The 20,968-nt window shown below is 44.5% G+C and overlaps 1 protein-coding gene and 1 long non-coding RNA gene across 5 annotated transcripts in view; one reads left to right on the forward strand and one right to left on the reverse strand.

The window, feature by feature from the left end:
* The window catches only part of LOC141166964 (uncharacterized), an 80,956-nt gene extending 60,095 nt beyond the window's left edge, over positions 1-20,861 (forward strand). Inside the window, exons 3-4 of one of the 2 annotated variants that reach the window (XR_012251370.1) lie at positions 14,952-15,201; positions 20,021-20,861. This is a non-coding gene — a long non-coding RNA (uncharacterized lncRNA). The remainder of the gene's footprint in view (positions 1-14,951; positions 15,202-20,020) is intronic. The other variant, XR_012251371.1, reaches the window with a different exon arrangement.
* LOC141166962 (potassium channel subfamily T member 2-like) overlaps positions 11,026-20,968 on the reverse strand; it is a 285,657-nt gene continuing 275,714 nt past the window's right edge. For all 3 annotated transcript variants that reach the window (XM_073654202.1, XM_073654204.1, XM_073654203.1), the window contains 2 exons: positions 20,746-20,830; positions 11,026-15,307 (listed from right to left, as the gene is read on the reverse strand). In XM_073654202.1, coding sequence (XP_073510303.1) covers positions 15,196-15,307; positions 20,746-20,830 — 197 coding nt within the window. In that variant the 3' untranslated portion in view covers positions 11,026-15,195. The remainder of the gene's footprint in view (positions 15,308-20,745; positions 20,831-20,968) is intronic.

Genomic DNA, 20,968 nt, shown 5'->3' on the forward strand with positions numbered 1-20,968 from the left:
CAATCTTAAGGACATGGCTATAAAAGGATTGCAGTCCCTGGAAGCAAATGCCATCCAGCGTTACCAGGTTGGGGCTACCCCAGAGCCTGCAACACCCACCTTTTCTCCAGTGGCAGCTGAAGCTAAAGTTCCAGCAACGTCCCCTAAAGAACTGGACAGTCTGCGCTGTGAGGTGCGTCAGCTGAGCAAAACCCTGACCACCGTGTTGAGTGCTCTGCAGCTGCGGACGGAGCCTGAGGAAGGGGGGAAGATCCTGCTAGCTGATAGCCCTGAGGATGTCCCCTGGATGCGGAGGAGGAGGAGACCACCACCCTCGCCGAGGACCAGTGACCAACACCGTCCACCGAGGGAACCAATCTGCTACCGATGCCGTAAGACCGGACACATCGCTCAGAATTGTCCTTTAAATGGGAAAACCCTGGGTCCGAGGGCCGCCACCCAGGAGTAAACTCACCAGGCCCGTCAGACTGGTACAACAGGTTCGTCGGAGGAAGACCTTTCCTGTCCATTGTGTTGGACGGGATCCCGACGCACGCTCTGCTGGACAAAGGATCTCAGGTAACCATAATGCCTGACGTCCTCTACAAGAGGTACTGGTCCATGAACGATCTACGTCCGCCAGCTCCAAATTTGTCTGTATATGCCTCAAATGGACTCCCCCTTAACCTACTCGGGGTTAAGAACGTGACTGTAAAAGTGGGGAGAGTGGAGCTGAAGGACCAGGGACTAATTGTAGTGGAGACTAACCTTGATGACAGCAACCCATATATGGTACTAGGCACTAATGTTGTTGGTAACTGTTTGGGAGAGGTTGTGTTCTTGCTCCAACAGATCGCTGACACTGCCAGACCGAGACAGAGGAGGGCGCTGCAGAGAGAGATCCGTGTCCTGATGTATCAACAGCAAGTAAAGTTAACAGATGGTGAAATCGGTAACATGCGGGTAACAGACCCTATCCCCATTGTTGTCCCCCCAATGAGTGAAATGCTCATTTGGTGTAGAGCTGCCATAGGTCTTAGAGGACAGAGCTATCAGGCGGTAGTAGAACCCCTTTGCTCTGAGCATAGACCCACGCTCTTAACCGCCAGGGGAGTGGTAGATGTACGTAATGGGAGGGTGCCTGTCCGTCTTCTTAACCTAGGGGAAGATGAGGTTAAACTGCCACGTTATGCCACTGTTGCTAAGCTACATGCTGTCAACAACAACTGTATCCATGAGGCGGAGTCCTTAACTTCACCAGAAGAGGTGGAGGATAAAGACCCTGCAACCCAGGTGGAGGATAAAGACCCTGCAACCCAGGTGGAGGATTGGTGTCAGCAGCTCCATGTTGGGACAGACACCACTCCTGCCCATCAAAAACAGGGTGTACACCGGGTGGTTAAAGAATACTCGCAGGTGTTCAGCAAACATCCACTAGACTTCGGGAGGGTTAGGGGGTTCAACATCATATCTCCACAGGCAACCATTCCCCAATTAAAGAACGTTATCGGCCTATACCCCCAGCTCACTACCAGAAGGCAAAAGAAATGCTGCATGACATGAGGAAGGCGGGAGTGATTAGGGATAGTTGTAGTCCCTGGGCGGCTCCCCTAGTGCTGGTTAGGAAAAAGGATGGGAGCATGAGAATGTGTGTAGATTACCGTCAAGTAAATCGCATTACACATAAAGATGCATACCCTTTGCCACGCATAGAGGAGTCCCTAGCTGCCTTAAAGTCTGCAAATTACTTTTCTACCCTTGACCTCACTAGTGGTTACTGGCAGGTCGCTGTGGCTGAGGAGGATCGGGAGAAGACGGCCTTCACCACCCCGATGGGACTCTGCGAGTTCAACAGCATGCCGTTTGGACTCTGCAATGCCCCCGGAACGTTCCAGAGATTGATGGAGTGCTGCCTGGGACACCGCAACTTCGAGACTGTGTTACTTTACCTGGATGACGTAATTGTGTACTCCAGAACGTACGAGGACCACCTAAAAACACCTGGCAGAGGTATTTGAGTCACTGTCCCGGTACGGGATGAAGTTAAAACCCTCAAAGTGCCACCTGTTATGATCTGCTACAGGGACTAAGGAAAGACAGGAGATCTGTCCCTACAATAGAACTAAACTAGATCCCTACGATGTCCGGGGAACCTGATCCTGCGATCAGACCCGCTAAAGTCCTCGGCTATTCTGTACGAAGACCTATAGATGTGAGGGAGGGATCCCTACAAGAACTAGGGACTGGGATAAGTTGGACACCTCCTAGCAGAAATAGTAGCAGTCAAAGACAAACACACAACAAAAAGCATAGAGGTCAGAAGACCTAGCAAAACTAACAGAGAACGGCAACAGAGCACCAAGCTAGCTCAAGAGTAGTAAATACAATGAAGTCCAGCAAGGCCAGGAGGGCGGAGCCGGATTAAATAGGCAAAAATGGTCATGTGACCAGCAAACTGAAAAAAACCTAACAGGAGAGTTCTAACAGTACCCCCTCTTCTAAGAGGATCCTCCGGATCCCCTAGGCCCAGGCTTACCAGGAAACCTCCTGTGAAAAGCTCTGACAAGTCTGGAAGCAGAAACATCATCCGCCCTCACCCATGAGTTATCCTCAGGTCCGAAACCCTTCCAAGCGACGAGATAATGCAAACTCCCTCTATACCGTCTAGAATTTAGGATGCGGGAAATTTCATATTCCCCGTCCTCCACCACCGGAGGAACAGTGGCAGAGGCGTCACCATCCGACACATCAGCTTTTTTCAACAGAGAAACATGAAACACCGGGTTAATCTTCCAGGACGTAGGAACCTCCAACCTAACAGCAGATTGGTTAACTATCTGAAGCACCTTAAAGGGCCCTACGAACTTGGGACCCAATTTTTTAGAAGGAATCCTCAATCGCAGATTCTTAGAGGACAACCAAACCATGTCACCAACAGCAAACAAAACCTCTTGCCGTTTCCTATCAAAGTACCTCTTAGATTTTTTGTTAGCCTCCTGAAGATTACCACGCACATCCGTCCAAACTCTCTCCAAATCACCGGAAAAACTCTCCTCCTCAGGCACAGCCGAAACCAATTTGGAGAATGACCCAAAAGACGGATGTCTCCCAGAACAACAAAAAAAAGGCGAACACCCAGCAGAAGAGGATGTATGGTTGTTAAGAGCAAATTCAGCAAGTGGCAGAAACTCAGACCACCCCTCTTGATTGTCTGCCACAAAACAATGCAAGAACTGCTCAACATCCTGGTTCTTCCTTTCTGTCTGGCCATTAGACTCAGGATGATATCCGGTTGAAAACGACAAATGAACTCCCAACCTGTCACAAAAGGCACGCCAAAAACGAGCTACGAACTGAGGTCCCCTATCAGAAACAATGTCAGTAGGAACACCATGTAGTCTGACAATTTCCTTGACAAAGGCCTTAGCGAGTGTCTTAGCGCAAGGCAGTTTGATGAAGGGAACCAAGTGACACATCTTGCTAAAACGGTCCACGACCACACAGATGACCGTGAAACCTTCAGAGGGGGGAAGGTCAGTAATAAAGTCCATAGCCAGATGTGTCCAAGGTGCACTAGGAACCTCCAGAGGGCAAAGCAACCCCGCCGCAGGAGCATGCGAAGACTTGGATCTAGCACACACAGTACATTGGCGCACCCACTTAATGACTTCCTTCTGCCATCCAGGCCACCAAAAACTGCGACCCACAAGTCTCTTGGTCTCAGAAATTCCTGGATGACCTGCCAACCGAGACTCATGACACTCAACAAACAAATCTCTCCTAAAGGTCCTAGGCACAAACAACCTCCCATGGGGAGTGTTAGATTGGGCATTCTCCTGAGCTTTAAGAATCTCATCCTCCAAAACGGAGTCCAAAGCAGCAATCACAACACCTTCTTGTAAAATGCTCTCCTCTTCCTCCTCAACACCGACCATGGGAGAAAAGCTGCGAGACAAAGCATCCGCTTTAACATTCTTGGTACCCGGGATGTAAGTAACGGAAAAATTAAACCGCGAGAAAAAAAGTGCCCACCTAGCCTGACGGGCATTCAAGCGCTTGGCAGCATCAAGATAGATCAGATTTTTATGATCAGTGAAAACCTGAATGGGAAATTCAGCACCTTCCAAGAGGTGACGCCAGTGTTTAAATGTGAGTTTAATCGCCAGCAATTCCCGATTACCAATATCGTAATTAAGTTCAGTCTCAGAAAATTTTTTTGAAAAAAAGGCACAGGGATGTACTCCATCCTTGTTTTCCTGAGACAACACCGCACCGACCCCCACCGAAGAAGCATCAACCTCAACCAAAAATGGCTTAGTCACATCCGGCTGCATAAGGATGGGAGCAGAGGTGAACCTCTCCTTTAGAAACACAAAAGCTTCAATGGCCTCAGAAGTCCACTGAACCGCATTAGCACCTTTCCTGGTGAGATCGGTCAGCGGTTTCACAATAATAGAAAAATTTTTAATGAATTTTCTGTAATAATTGGCGAAACCCAAAAACCTCTGTATCAATTTCAAACCAATAGGCCTAGGCCATTCCTGCACAGCTTGAACTTTAACCGGGTCCATCTCAAAACCTTCACTGGAGATAATGTAGCCCAAAAAACTAATTCTCTGTACAGCGAACTCACATTTCTCCAGCTTAGCAAAAAGCGAATTGTCCATTAATAACTGTAATACCTCAAGTACGCTCCGCCAATGAGACTCCAGATCAGGCGAATAAATCAGACAGACGTACCTTAGGTTCCACAAAATGTGCTCCAGAACAGCTACTCACGTGTTGTTGGAGCTTGGCCACCTCCAGAGAGAGTCCCTGCAAGCGTTGAGCCAAATCTTGAACCGAGACCATGATGGAAAACTGGAGGTCTTTCCTTAGAGAAATTTTTTTTTTTTCTTTTAGGGCTGGACTTACTGTTATGATCTGCTACAGGGACTAAGGAAAGACAGGAGATCTGTCCCTACAATAGAACTAAACTAGATCCCTACAATGTAACGGGGAACCTGATCCTGTGATCAGACCCGCTAAAGTCCTCGGCTAGTCTGTACGAAGACCTATAGATGTGAGGGAGGGATCCCTACAAGAACTAGGGACTGGGATAAGTTGGACACCTCCTAGCAGAAATAGTAGCAGTCAAAGACAAACACACAACAAAAAGCATAGAGGTCAGAAGACCTAGCAAAACTAACAGAGAACGGCAACAGAGCACCAAGCTAGCTCAAGAGTAGTAAATACAATGAAGTCCAGCAAGGCCAGGAGGGCGGAGCCGGATTAAATAGGCAAAAATGGTCATGTGACCAGCAAACTGAAAAAAACCTAACAGGAGAGTTCTAACACCACCTGCTCAAGAGGAAGGTACAGTACCTGGGACACATTGTCAGTCCGGAAGGCGTAGCACCAGACCCGGAGAAGGTCACAGCCATCCAGAAGTGGCCGGAGCCGAAGAACCTCAAGGAAGTGCGTCAGTAATTGGGACTTGTCGTATACTACCGGAGGTTCGTAAAGGACTACGCTAAAAAGGCAGCTCCTCTGCAAGACCTCCTGGTAGGGCAGTCTCCCAAAGGCAAAAACCCTCCATTCCACTGGGGTAAAGAACAGGCTGAATCATTTCAAGAAATGAAGGAGATCCTGACAGGTGACGAAATCCTAGCCTACCCTGACTACAGCCAACCGTTCCTGCTGTATACGGATGCCAGCAACGAAGGCCTGGGCGCTGTCTTAAGTCAGAAGCAGAATGGGCAAGAGAAAGTCATCGCATACGCAAGCGGGAAGCTCCGTCCGACTGAGAGGAACCCAGAGAACTATAGCAGCTTCAAGTTGGAGTTCCTAGCCTTGGTCTGGGCCATCACCGAAACATTCAAGCACTATCTGGCTTCCAGCAAATTCACTGCCTTTACTGATAACAACCCCTTGACCCATCTTGAAACAGCTAAGTTGGGGGCTCTGGAACAACGATGGATGGCTCGGCTGTCAAACTGCCAATTTACAATCAAATACCGGGCGGGCCGAAAGAACGCCAACGCCGATGCCCTGTCTAGGATGCCTCACCAGTCAGACACAGAAGAAGTGGATGACCTGGAAGAGATAGAGCTACCTGCCTTTCACCGGAGTGGGATGATCCATGAGCAACGAGCCTCCAGGAAGCCGCGTGAAAAGACGTTAAACCCCCTGCCTCACCACAGCTGGAAAGAGACCCAGGACAGCGACCCGGTTGTCAGCCGCATCAAACAGCTGATAACCCAAGAAAGTGCCTCCCTGGAGAAGGATGCGTCTCTCCAAGCAAAGCAGCTGTGGAATGAGAGAAGCCGGCTGTTTATCTACCGTGAGAAGCTGTGCCAGAGGTACGTCAATCCAAAAACTCATGAGATGGTATGGCAGATAGTGGTCCCGAAGACAGACATCCAGATGGTATTAGAAGCTTACCACGATCAGGCGGGGCACTTTGGCTGGAAAAAGCTAGAGACCCTGCTGAAGTGTCGATTCTACTGGGTAGGAATGCGCAGCTCCATTGAAAGGTGGTGCGGGACTGTGGACCCTGTGGCCTAAGAAGGAAAGACTTCAGCAGCCAGAGGCACCCCTGCAACCCATCAAGACGACTCGACCCCTGGAGATCGTGGCCCTGGACCATGTCAAGCTGTCCCCCAGCAGGTCAGGGTACTCCTATGCTCTGACTATGGTGGATCATTACTCACGCTTCCTGGTGGTCGCCCCTGTCAAAGACCTGACAGCAGAGACAGCAGCAAAGACGTTCCAAGCGTATTTCTGCAGACCTCATGGCTACCCTGAGCAGGTACTGACTGACCAAGGCCCGGCCTTTGAGGCTGAATTGTTCAAAGAGTTCTGCCATCTCTACGGGTGTAAAAAGATCAGAACTACACCATATCACCCACAAACTAACGGTCTCTGTGAAAAGATGAACATCATCATCGACCTGCTAAAGACCATACCACTTGAGGAGAGAAACCAGTGGCCAGACCTACTACCTGACTTAGTGGATCTGTATAATCATATACCAGTAAGTTCCACCATCTGCACTCCCGCATATCTCATGCGGGCTAGGCCAGGAAAGCTGCCCATGGATTTGGAGCTTGGTGTTGTTGAACCTGAAGCTGATATGACCACTGAGGACTGGGACACCACCAGACAAGAGCAGTACAGAAGGGTACAAGCTTGTGTCAAGGACAGTCTTACTCGGGTGAGAGAAAAGCAGGAAATGCACTACAACAAAAACGCACCCGCAGAACCTTTCACACCTGGTGAAACAGTACTAAAGAGAAAAAGACGCAACCACAAACTCGACGACCAGTGGGAAAAAGACCCCTACACTGTGTTACCATCAAAATTTGACAACAAAAAGACATGCATAATTAGTCGTGATGGAGGAAAAACATCTGCTACAGTGTCCAGGGACCACTTAAAGTTGTGTCCAGATGTACTGAAACCCCAAGATGAAGTGTCTTTCACAACCCAGGAAGGACCTAAAGAAACAGTGATCCACACGGACCTATTATTCCAGTACTCCAATTCTATGAACAGCCAGAAAACCCTCCACAGGAAGTTGAACCTGTAAGTGCTGCAGAAGAGCCAGCTCAAGAAGTGTCCCCGGATGAAGGATCCCCGGCAGGAGCAGAGCAAGAGGGCCCAGCCAATGGTAGACTTGCCAGTCCCAGAGAGAGGTTAAGGCAGTTTTACAACATGGTTACACGTAGAACTGGTAGAGTAACTGAGGATACAGATACTGACACTCCACCAACCACAGCACTACGCAGATCAGTACGTAGCACAAGAGGTAAACCTCCTGCTAGGTACACTGAGTAAAGTAGCAAAATTTCAGAGAGTGTAGATAGTTACCCCGGGGGTATTGTATATTAAATTGTGATGTATTGCATAGTTGTATGATTTCATGCATGCTTAATAATTTGTGCTTTTTCCTATTAATTCTTTAATTGCATAATGAACTGCGTGGCTGAGGACTGTGTGCAGCCCAAAAACTCTCTATTGTATATAATTGTGCTCCCTGGAGTGCCCCTTTAGGTGACCTCAGAAGGAAAACCTGTCTGGAGTGGCACGTGTGGAGGTCCAACACGGGATCTTCATGCCCTGCAGCCACCCCAGGGCCTACGTAGAGGGTTTAGGACAGGTCCCTCAAAAACCACCAAAGTACTCTACCTTGTGAGATGGACATCCTTGCTGGGAACCTCACCAAAGGAGACTTGGATTCCTGAGGACACTCTGTATTTGTTTTGGTTATGCAACGTTTAAGATTTGTGCCTCCCCTAAAGGGAAGAATGTTCTAGTATTGCTTATGGTTCCTATTGTTACTGTTTTTATAAAATGTACTTCAGCCCGGGAGTGCTGAGCTTAACTAGGGGGGAATGTGACGCCCAGCTGTGCTTGGCATCACAGACCCAGAAGGGTGTATTGAAGGATTCCTCCACAAGAGGCCCCCATTACCATTCACACATCACCTTCCACCTCAGACCACCAGAGGGAGCTCCTTAGGGAGATATATAAGGGAAGGTGGAGCCAGGCAGCAGGGAGTCTAAGTCTGTTGATGAGTTACTGCAGAGCGAGACACAGAAACAGGTCAGTCTGCAGTGGAGCTCAGTGACTCAGCAATTCCTCTGAGAGTTCAGTTGGTGCAAGCCTGAATACAGAGTGGAGTCCAGACTCAGGTGTAGCTCAGTGAGGTGAGCTGTAGGTGTGCTGGCGCCATAAGATCGGTGAATCGCGGCACGCTGCCATTTGTGTGAGTGGCCTATTGAGGGTCCGAGTAGGCCGAAGGCGAAGGAGTAGCGAGTTAGTACATAGGGGGCGGAGGAGCTTAACTAGCTCACCCCGAAGAAGTAGTTACCGGACACCGGGTCCGAAGCTTGCCGGGATCTCCACGACCCAGTAAGATAAACCGGAATCCCTGGAGAACTACAGGTCCCATGATCGCTAAAGTGCTGATACGTACCAGAGCCAGGAGACACAGGCCCCGTAAGTCGGGAGCGTGCACTCCAAGAGAAGGCCCTACCACAAGGTCAGCCAGCGCAGGACAGAGACAAAGTTAGGCCTAGCTCCAGGCAGGTCTGAAACTTATTACGCAGCAGCAAGAACCAGGAGGCCCAAAACCTGCTCATTGGGGAGGATCCGGACACACACCCTTCACCCTACAGTGCTCCGGGGAGTGCCTGAAATTCCATCAGTAAAAGGTACTGAAGTGACTATCGTGTCATTCCCTGTTCTTGCTCTGGCCCGTCGTAGTCTCTTTGTCCTGCATCCCCGTTCCTATACTGCCTTGAGGCCTAGCTCTACCTGTGGAGAGCTATACCATCAAGCTGCCCTATCATCAGCCTCAGTGGACTGCGCAGCGCTGGTGATCCTCACCAGAAGCCACAGGTGGCGTCACAAACTCTTTCTTTTATAAACTTAACATCGATTAACGCCCTTTTAAAGAGAGACCCCAGAGTACGGGCCCGGGAGCCGACCACCGCGACCTCCTTAAGGCTAAAGGCCCGGGTAACCGAGTCATCCCCCATCCCCTGGGCTTGTCAATTGTACCAGCAGAATAGTGAGTGCAGCTCTGGAGTATAATACAGGATGTAACTCAGGATCCGTACAGGATCAGTAATGTATGTACACAGTGACTGCACCAGCAGAATAGTGAGTGCAGCTCTGGGGTATAATACAGGATGTATCTCAGGATCCGTACAGGATCAGTAATGTAATGTATGTACACAGTGACTCCACCAGCAGAATAGTGAGTGCAGCTCTGGAGGATAATACAGGATGTAACTCAGGATCAGTACAGGATAAGTAATGTAATGTATGTACACAGTGACTGCACCAGCAGAATAGTGAGTGCAGCTCTGGGGTATAATACAGGATGTAACTCAGGATCAGTACAGGATCAGTAATGTAATGTATGTACACAGTGACTGCACCAGCAGAATAGTGAGTGCAGCTCTGGAGTATAATACAGGATGTAACTCAGGATCAGTACAGGATCAGTAATGTAATGTATGTACACAGTGACTGCACCAGCAGGTATTGATAATTACATATTTTGCACATATGTGGATGCTGCTGAGCTTTGAGTTTCCTTAATTGGGATGATTTGTTTTCTCCACCCAAATTGCTCATTGACTGAAGGTTACAACACAATGGAGGGGGGTTTGAAGCTGCATCACATTATTAGTTACTGTCATTGTGAACTAAACTCGATTGGTGTCGATACTAAAACGATAATCTATTGATTGTTAGCCGTCACCGCATGACAATCTCATCACAATCAATGTTTTAAAAACAAGGTTTCAGAACATTGTCTCCACTGTTAGAGGGGTATTCCCATCTCCAAAATCCTATCCCATTATGTAGTAGGTGTAGTAATAATAATAATATTATATAATAATTCCTCCAATTAGAAATGTAGTATGGTATTTCTGATTCGCTATGTCTCTTTCCTCATGTGCAGGACCTTAGGTACCCATGGTTACGACCACTGATCTGGTGACAGCTACTTGCTAGTGGTCGTAACCATAGACACCTAAGGTCCCACAATGCCCCGCACTGAGGAAAGAGACATAGCGAATCAGAAAAACTATACTACATATCTAATTGGAGGGATTTGCTAATATTATTACTACACCTACTACATATTGAGATAGGGAGATGGGAATACCCCTTTAAGCCTTATGTACTCCTGAAAATGCCTGTTTTGGCAAACATGTCTGGGAGGGTCCTCAATGGAGGTACGTGAAGGTAAAAGAAAAATTTATAATGTATTTATAACCTTCACCTGTGAGGAGAACGGACTCAGATATTTCGAATACATGATCAAAATAATGAAGTCACACTGTAGACATGAGATTTATCATCTCACCCACCAAAGGGTAAGGAGCAGGCGGAGCAGGGACACTTTTTTCTTCCCAAGAATCCAACTGAATATCAAGGGTAACCTGGAAACATTTAATGTAATAGATCCCTGACCAAGTGAGTAAGAGTACCCAAACAAAACTGAGGCAAAATGTGTATGTGATAAAATAAGAGACGACACGGGGAGCTTATCCATTATTCTTTATTTCACAGTCCTTTGTCACAGTGTTATAGACTGGGATACTTATCCCTTTACATTTATTGAGCACAAGATATTCAGCGATCCCTAGGACTGTACAGATCATTGAACCCCAACCAGTAGCTAATGATACACACATTTGTGTTCCTAGGCCAAGCCTATGTGCCCCCTTACATTGTTGTTCAGCAAGGAATATCTGGATCAAAAGTAAGACACAGTCTGGCCATGCCCCCACTATCAGTATTTGGTCAGTATTCAGTCAGTATTTTTTCTCAGGAGTGGGAGACAAAACCAGGAGTGGGTGATAAATGCAGAATTGGTGACTTGTTTCTATTACACCTTTTCTCTGATTGTTCCTCACCTGGTTTTGGCTCCCACTCCTGAGAAAAAATACTGACCGAATACTGACCAAATACTGGGGCCATGGCCAAAAGATCAAAATTGGCTGCCCTTATGGTGTTGGTTGTGACACGTAGGGCAAAGGGCACCAACATACTGTTAGGAAGTGGAGGATGGAACAGAGTGCCAAATTTTTTGTGCTTCCATACCCTTTCTTTCACCCTTGGATTAATTTCACACCCCCTTACTGATAGCAATGCAATCCCACTAGAGGGATCTTCAACTTAGACCTACAAGTTCAGCAAACTCTTATTCCGATTGCGGCTTTGCTGGCGGTGTGCCCGATACTTTCAACTATAAAAAGCAGACGACATCCAAATTAAGTCACCTGAAGAATGAATATGTGACTCTATAACTGCAAAACTGCTTCACTATAGGGTCCGTAGGGTTAAACCTCCTAAGCAATGTACATAGGCATGCGGGTCAAAAGAAGTTGGATAAAACGATATGTTGATATCTATGATCCGATGACTTATTCCAGAGAAATCCAAATGTTTCTAAATATGTAAATGAGCTGTTAAGATCTATGGGTCGGATATAGATCTCCCTGAGAATCTGCTTCCAGAGGCATTACCAGTGTGAGCCATGTAATAATTGACATTTTGCGCTCATAATCACACACAGCTCAATCTGCAGTGAAATCATAACGAACACAGTACAGCAGAAGTGAACTTTGTCTCATTACAAACACATTTGCAGCAGAAGTTGTCCTCTCAGTGGGATCATCTATGCTGCAGAACTATGCCTGATTAAATCCAATACAGTACAGCAGAATTGAACCTTGTCTCATTACAAATACAACAAACACATTTGCAGTTGTCTCCTCACATTGCTGTCATCTCAGCTGTACTGCCTTTTCTACCCACACTGGCTGCCTGTGAGATGGAAGTTGAAGCATAATGAGAGAATAACTGCTGCTGCAAATGTATTTGTAATGAGACAAAGTTCACTTCTACTGTACTGTGTTAGTTCTGATCAGTTAGTCAGTTATTACTTGTCTCACGGTGGTAATTCCCCTTTTCATTTAAATTAAGCTGTGGAGGCAGATTCTCATGGAAATCTATGTCTGGCCCATAGAGCTTAACAGCTCAATTACATACTACGAAAAATGTGGAATTCTCTGGAACAAGACACTGGATTGCAGATATCAAGGAATCATTTTATTGAACTTTCTATGACCTGCATGCCCATATAGATGACTTAGGGGTGTTGAGCCCACTGATAGATTCCCTTTAAACAGTTAAAATCACTGTGCATTATGTTCAATTTTTGCATCTGAAAAAGACGTTATGGGCCCATAACCTTCTTCCGCTAATCAGTAGAATAGAGTCAATGACAATACCAAGTTTTGCCATCTAGTATAGAAGTGTAAGTTGTTTGTTTCCCCCTTCCACACCCTTTCCATGACTTTTGACCAATTCCGCACCTACTTTTTCTTGGTAGCTCTGGATCTACAGGTTGACCATGCCCAATCCAATAGAAAATAGTCTCATAACCATCGTCGTCTTAGAAGTCCTTTTTTTAATAAGTTGGACTCTTCTGGACACCTAATTGGCACTTTATGAGGGCATAACCAAGGTAAGGCAAAAGTATTTTGATAGGGCGTTACGCAACAATCGTGACCCAAATCCTGGATCTAACCTCAATGTGTTCATTATTAAGAACAAATTTTGTCCATAATACAAGGGGGCACCGTCCAACAATACCTCCTAATTGGCTCAGTTAAAGAACTACATTAGTATACCGACCACTTCACCTTCCATAACTTGGAGACCATAATAGGTTGGGGACCAATGATCTTTTTTTTTTTTTTTTTGAGAAGACCTAGTTTTCTACATCAGAAATATGGCGTGATACCTCCAGGGCTTTACGTAAAAACAGTGTGCAATACCACTAGAGAAGACATTCAGTTTCAGCACTTGGCACCTCGGTAACAGAAGGTACAGACAGACTGGCAACGCTTTAATGTGACACATGGCACCGAGACAAGGGACGCAGTTCAGTAGATGTACACAGGGACAAAGAGACAAGTCAACAATTGGCACTACTGAAGCTGAACATAGACAAACATTTAGGCTTTTTTTTTTTTATTTCCCGAATGCCCAGAGAAGGACCATCATGTCACCAATAACGACTTATGGGCTCATTTGCGTACATATGTATACAAGGGGACAACAGGTTCACCAGGGTCAAACTGGTCCTTCAGAAGATCCTTTCCATGGACCAGGCTTTGACACCAAAAATGAAGATGTCTTGTCCCTAGAGTCTATACCTTGTAGGTGAATTCACAAATAGCCAATGATGATGCCCATGTTCTGGAGGACGGTCCATTTCATCCGGTGGGCTTTAGGAACCTTAGTCTGGGTATATCTAAACCCTTCGCTCTTAAGATTCCTTTTAGTACGCAACATTGAAATATCAGACTATTTTATTGCAGAAGTAATGCAAAAATATATATATATATCTCACTCTGTGTGTAATAAGACCGACCATCCCTACAAAGAAAATGATATACGCGAATTCTATCTAAGCCAATAGGCAGAGCATGGCTTATTTTAGGCTAAACTTTCTTGCAGTACTCTGTAGACCAGATCATATTTAGGATCCAAGTATAGAGTCATTATTACCTAGTACGACTTGAAGTTTGTGAACATTTATTTTACATTTTTGGTCCAATAATGGCCCACAAGGGTAGTGAAGTATTAGCTTCTTTACTATTAATGAGCCGAATTCTGAGCTGTAATACCAGAAACAACCAGTAGTCAGGAGTGGTGCTGTTTCTGAAGGAAAGCAGTTGTGTTTTACAGATCTGATACAACCCTTTATAGGAAATTCAGGCACCCCAGGACTGTACAAATTAAAAAATCGTGATCCTTGAGATGAATTGGTCATTTTGCGTCTCTCATTTTTTGGGGTAAAATATGATCAGAGTCAAAGAGTCTACAATTAAAGGATAACTGAAGTATTTGGTCACAGATCCCTAAGCAATGAATTCACCAGAACAAGGAGACTGATACTGTAATTACTACATTCTTGTGGTGTGAAGACCACAGTAAGTTCTACCTGCTATACAGTACACTGCCTTTCTGTGCTGACCAGACTTGTTTTAAGCTCCTCCCACTCTAAAACCAGGAAGTATGAGAATATTGCACGGGAAATCATGCAACCTCATGATATAAAACAATAGTCACGAAAATGGGGGAAATGTTCACCCTAAGGTCATGAAGAAATAAAACTGAGCTTCTGGGGAAATCTACAGTAACACTTGGCAAATTCTAATACCTGTACAGATGGAACATAAGGCCGCAGAGCTGTGCCATCGCGAATGGCTATACTAGTGCCTTCCCCCCTTCCCTGCACTTTATCCTCTATTATTATTTTAATAGTAAAACTCCCAAAATTCCTTTGGCTGGTCAACTTTACACCTGAGCATACTGAATAAATTACTTGGCTTGTTGGAAAACTGGACGGTCAATATATAGGACCTTCAACCTAAGATCTGTTTCCACTGCAGACGACCCCGTCCTCCTCCTCAAAATAATCTTGGTACCAGAGAAGTAAAAGAACGGTCTGGATGGACCTGAAACAAGCCGCAGAATGTGATGAGCAAGGAGCCCTGTGCACATATCCTCGTGATTCGGTGGGACATAGTGATGCAATCATGGTGGACATGAGATCTTCAGCTTCCTTGAGGTGTCTCGGATTATCTTCTGATCTCACATTCGAAGGTCTTTTTCAGCAGACGAGATGATGAGGTTTCATAGGTGAGTGCTGTCCTTTGTATCAAATATCGTACCTTCGGATCGTGTCACGCTTGCTTTTCGGGCATTATTAGGAGCAAGAGTCAATGGATCCGGACGTATGAGGTAACTGGAAAATATATGATGTCCCGTTATTACAGTCAATAAGAAACATTCTCGTTATCTAGCTATATCTACATAGGTGCATATGGAGCAGTATTAAGCAGTTATATTCTTGTACGAAGGGGGCAGTATTATAGTAGTTATATTCTTGTACATAGGAGCAGTATTATAGTAGTTATATTCTTGTACATAGGAGGCAGTATTATAGTAGTTATATTCTTGTACATAGGAGGCAGTATTATAGTAGTTATATTCTTGTACATAGGGGCAGTATTATAGTAGTTATATTCTTGTATATAGGGGGCAGTATTATAGTAGTTATATTCTTGTACATAGGAGCAGTATTATAGTAGTTATATTCTTGTACATAGGAGCAGTATTATAGTAGTTATATTCTTGTACATAGGGGGCAGTATTATAGTAGTTATATTCTTGTACATAGGGGCAGTATTATCTAATATATATAATTGTCTTATCCCATCTGTCTGTCCTTCTGTCCAGGAAATCCCGCGTCGCTGATTGGTCCGGCCGCGGCCAATCAGCGATGCGGGATTTCAGAAAAAGATGGCGGCCGTTAGCGGCTCATCTGCCGCACGGAGGTCAGCGGCGATGCAGCCGGGAGATGACTGGCGCCAGCCGGTCATCTCCCGGCTGCTAGCAGCAGAAGGACCCCAACCGGCGGCGCCGCTGCCCTCCATGCGGCTACCGTCGGGAGATCAGCGCCTAGGGCCGCTGATCTCCCGACGGCAAGTGTGAAGGGAGGAGCGGGAAGCGGCGCCGCTGGTCGGGATACTTCTGCTGCGAGCAGCCGCTCATCTCCCGGCTGCTCGCAGCGGAAGTACCTGCACAGGCAGCGCCGCTCCCCGGTCCTCACTAATAAGATTCGCTGATTGCTCACGGCCGCCGGCCGCGACCAATCAGCGATTTTGGCGCCAAATTTAAACACCGCTCTGCTGATTGGTCGCGAATGCAGGCCGCGACCAATCAGCGATATTGGCGCCAAATTTAAACACTGCTCTGCTGATCGGTCGCGGTCGCTGGCCGCGAGCAATCAGCGATTATGGCGCCAAATTTAAACCCCGCTCTGCTGATTGGTCGCGGCCGCGAGCAATCAGCGATTTTGGCGCCAAATTTAAACACCGCTCTGCTGATTGGTCGCGGTCGCCAGCCGCGACCAACAGTATTATTGGCGCCAAATTTAAACACCGCTCTGCTGATTGGTCGCCGGCCGCGACCAATCAGCAGAGCAGTGTTTAAATTTGGCGCCAATATCGCTGATTGGTCGCGGCCTGCGGTCGCGACCAATCAGCAGAGCGGTGTAAATTTGGCGCTAGTATCGCTGATTGGTCGTGGCCGGCGGTCGCGACCAATCAGCGATATTGGCGCCAAATTTAAACACTGCTCTGCTGATCGGTCGCGGTCGCTGGCCGCGAGCAATCAGCGATTTTGGCGCCAAATTTAAACACCGCTCTGCTGATTGGTCGCGGTCGCCGGCCGCGACCAATCAGCGATAGTGGCGCCAAATTTAAACACCGCTCTGCTGATTAGTCGCGACCGCCGGCCGCGACCAATCAGCATTATTGGCGCCAAATTTAAGCCCCGCTCTGCTGATTGGTCGCGGTTGCCGGCCGCGACCAATCAGCGATTTTAACACCAAATTTAAACAACGCTCTGCGGTCGGCCGCATACATATTCTAGAATACCCGATGCGTTAGAATCGGGCCACCATCTAGTAGTAGTTATATTCTTGTACATAGGGCCAGTATTACATAATAGCAGTATCATTGTCAATGATTAAGATGAACTGCTTTGCGTCGAAACGAGTATGTTTTTAATGTCTGGACTGTGACTTAATCGATTTTATACTGTTCAAAACTATTAAATAAATGAAGAATGGATTTTTTATGGACTTATAGCGCTGGACTTATGCCTTTCTCAGTATTATAGTAGTTATATTCTTGTACATAGATGGCAGTATTATAGTAGTCTTATATTCTTGTACAAGTGGGCAGTATTATAGTAGTTATATTCTTGTACATAGGAGCAGTATTATAGTAGTTATATTCTTGTACATAGGGGGCAGTATTATAGTAGTTATATTCTTGTATATAGGGGCAGTATTATAGTAGTTATATTCTTGTACATAGGAGCAGTATTATAGCAGTTATATTCTTGTACATAGGGAGCAGTATTATAGTAGTAATATTCTTGTACATAGGAGCAGTATTATAGCAGTTATATTCTTGTACATAGGAGCAGTATTATAGTAGTTATATTCTTGTACATAGGGGGCAGTATTATAGTAGTTGTATTCTTGTACATAGGGGCAGTATTATAGTAGTTATATTATTGCACATAGGGGCAGTGTTATAGTAGTTATATTCATGTATATAGGAGCAGTATTATAGTAGTTATATTCTTGTACATAGGGGCAGTATTATAGTAGTTATAGTCTTGTACATAGAGGCAGTATTATAGTAGTTATATTCTTGTACATAGGAGCAGTATTATAGTAGTTATATTCTTGTACATAGGAGCAGTATTATAGTAGTTATAGTCTTGTACATAGAGGCAGTATTATAGTAGTTATATTCTTGTACAAAGGGGGTAGTATTATAGTAGTTATATTCTTGTACATAGGGGGCAGTATTATAGTAGTTATATTCTTGTACATAGAGGCAGTATTATAGTAGTTATATTCTTGTACATAGGGGGTAGTATTATAGTAGTTATATTCTTGTACATAGGGGGCAGTATTATAGTAGTTATATTCTTGTACATAGGGGTAGTATTATAGTAGTTATATTTGTGCACATAGGGGACAGTATTATAGTAGTTATACTTTTGTACATAGGAGCAGTATTATAGTAGTTATATTCTTGTACATAGGGGGCAGTATTATAGTAGTTGTACTGTTGTACATAGGAGCAGTATTATAGTAGTTATATTCTTGTACATAGGGGGTAGTATTATAGTAGTAATATTCTTGTACATAGGGGCAGTATTATAGTAGTTATATTCTTGTACATAGGGGGTAGTATTATAGTAGTTATATTCTTGTACATAGGGGGCAGTATTATAGTAATTATATTCTTGTACATAGGGGTAGTATTATAGTAGTTATATTTGTGTACATAGGGGACAGTATTATAGTAGTTATACTTTTGTACATAGGAGCAGTATTATAGTAGTTATATTCTTGTACATAGGGGGCAGTATTATAGTAGTTGTACTGTTGTACATAGGAGCAGTATTATAGTAGTTATATTCTTGTACATAGGGGGTAGTATTATAGTAGTAATATTCTTGTACATAGGGGCAGTATTATAGTAGTTATATTCTTGTACATAGGGGGCAGTATTATAGTAGTTATATTCTTGTACATAGGGGTAGTATTATAGTAGTTATATTCTTGTACATAGGGGGCAGTATTATAGTAGTTATATTCTTGTACATAGGGGTAGTATTATAGTAGTTATATTTGTGCACATAGGGGACAGTATTATAGTAGTTATACTTTTGTACATAGGAGCAGTATTATAGTAGTTATATTCTTGTACATAGGGGGCAGTATTATAGTAGTTGTACTGTTGTACATAGGAGCAGTATTATAGTAGTTATATTCTTGTACATAGGGGGTAGTATTATAGTAGTAATATTCTTGTACATAGGGGCAGTATTATAGTAGTTATATTCTTGTACATAGGGGGTAGTATTATAGTAGTTATATTCTTGTACATAGGGGGCAGTATTATAGTAGTTATATTCTTGTACATAGGGGTAGTATTATAGTAGTTATATTTGTGTACATAGGGGACAGTATTATAGTAGTTATACTTTTGTACATAGGAGCAGTATTATAGTAGTTATATTCTTGTACATAGGGGGCAGTATTATAGTAGTTGTACTGTTGTACATAGGAGCAGTATTATAGTAGTTATATTCTTGTACATAGGGGGTAGTATTATAGTAGTAATATTCTTGTACATAGGGGCAGTATTATAGTAGTTATATTCTTGTACATAGGGGGCAGTATTATAGTAGTTATATTCTTGTACATAGGGGTAGTATTATAGTAGTTATATTCTTGTACATAGGGGGCAGTATTATAGTAGTTATATTCTTGTACATAGGAGTAGTATTATAGTAGTTATATTCTTGTACATAGGGGGCAGTATTATAGTAGTTATATTCTTGTACATAGGGGCAGTATTATAGTAGTTATATTCTTGTACATAGGAGCAGTATTATAGTAGTTATATTCTTGTACATAGGGGCAGTATTATAGTAGTTATATTCTTGTACATAGGGGCAGTATTATAGTAGTTATATTCTTGTACATAGGGGCAGTATTATAGTAGTTATATTCTTGTACATAGGGGCAGTATTATAGTAGTTATATTCTTGTACATCAATGCTGTATTATAGTAGTTATATTCTTGTACATAGGGGGCAGTATTATAGTAGTTATATTCTTGTACATAGGGGCAGTATTATAGTAGTTATATTCTTGTACATAGGGGGCAGTATTATAGTAGTTATATTCTTGTACATAGGGGGCAGTATTATAGTAGTTATATTCTTGTTCACAGTGGGCAGTATTATAATAGTTCATTTTCCTCATGTTCATGTTCCTCGGTGGAGATTTATCACTGGTTTTGTTCATCACAGTTGAGAAAATTACTTTTTAACTACATTCAGTCTCTTCTCTGATCCTCAGTGTACCAGGGGAAAGACCTAAACTGTCAGATCAGGTAGGAGAAGACAGAATAGAGAAAACAGAAAAAAGACAGCGACAATTAGACAATGAAGTCACAGAACGGGGAGACATTGAGAAGAGTCAGCCTGACACCTGAACATTAGCGAGATGGACAGCTCTTCTAGAGATACAATGAGATGCCAAGAAACCACAGGGAGCAGAAGACACAACATCAACGCCGAGACAAGAGGGAATATGTCATACAAAAATGCAAGAGGAGAATGTGCAGAGGATCAATGGGAAATTATGAAAGGGAAGATGATCTCTAAGCAGCACATGGTGTAATGAGAGCGGTGGGGAATATCTGCAGATGACTAATGTGAACAATGCCAGACCATCGGGAGTAACAGCATACAATGAGGACACATCAGACCCCCGCCTCCACAGAAGACGACCAACTGCACGAATTGGAAATTGTTTGCGAATACAAAATTCCACTTTCTAAAAGTTGACTGGTGATGTAAGGGGAGATCTAAAGGGAAATTTGGGGTTTACAAAGCTGTTTCTGTAGAATTTTTGTTAGGTTTTGGGATAGATTGTTAATATTTTATCATTGGAGGCCCAGTCTCTGGGACCCCTGCTGATGAGGACAAAGCAGGGACAAGTGTACGAGGCACAGACCCTTGTGGAGGTGACATACCCTGATGAGATCGCCCCAGAGAGCCGAAGATATGACATGTACTTACACCACATCATTCAGCTCCAGCTTGGTGTCTGGAGAAGGATTTATAAGGATATATGACAAGGAGTTATCTGTGTCCATAATGTCCACTGTAGAAAAAGAGAAATAAATGAAAAGGTTTCACACTGGTGGGAAAGTCAAACTACTTGTCACACAGCTCCTCCCTCCTGACTGTCACCCTGTGGTGGGAGCGGCAGACTCCATGTCACACAGCTCCTCCCTCCTGA

Source organism: Phyllobates terribilis, unplaced genomic scaffold, assembly GCF_046119375.1.
Source record: "Phyllobates terribilis strain yellow unplaced genomic scaffold, ASM4611937v1 Scaffold_11__3_contigs__length_659146591, whole genome shotgun sequence".
In the NCBI taxonomy this organism is placed as follows: domain Eukaryota; kingdom Metazoa; phylum Chordata; class Amphibia; order Anura; family Dendrobatidae; genus Phyllobates; species Phyllobates terribilis.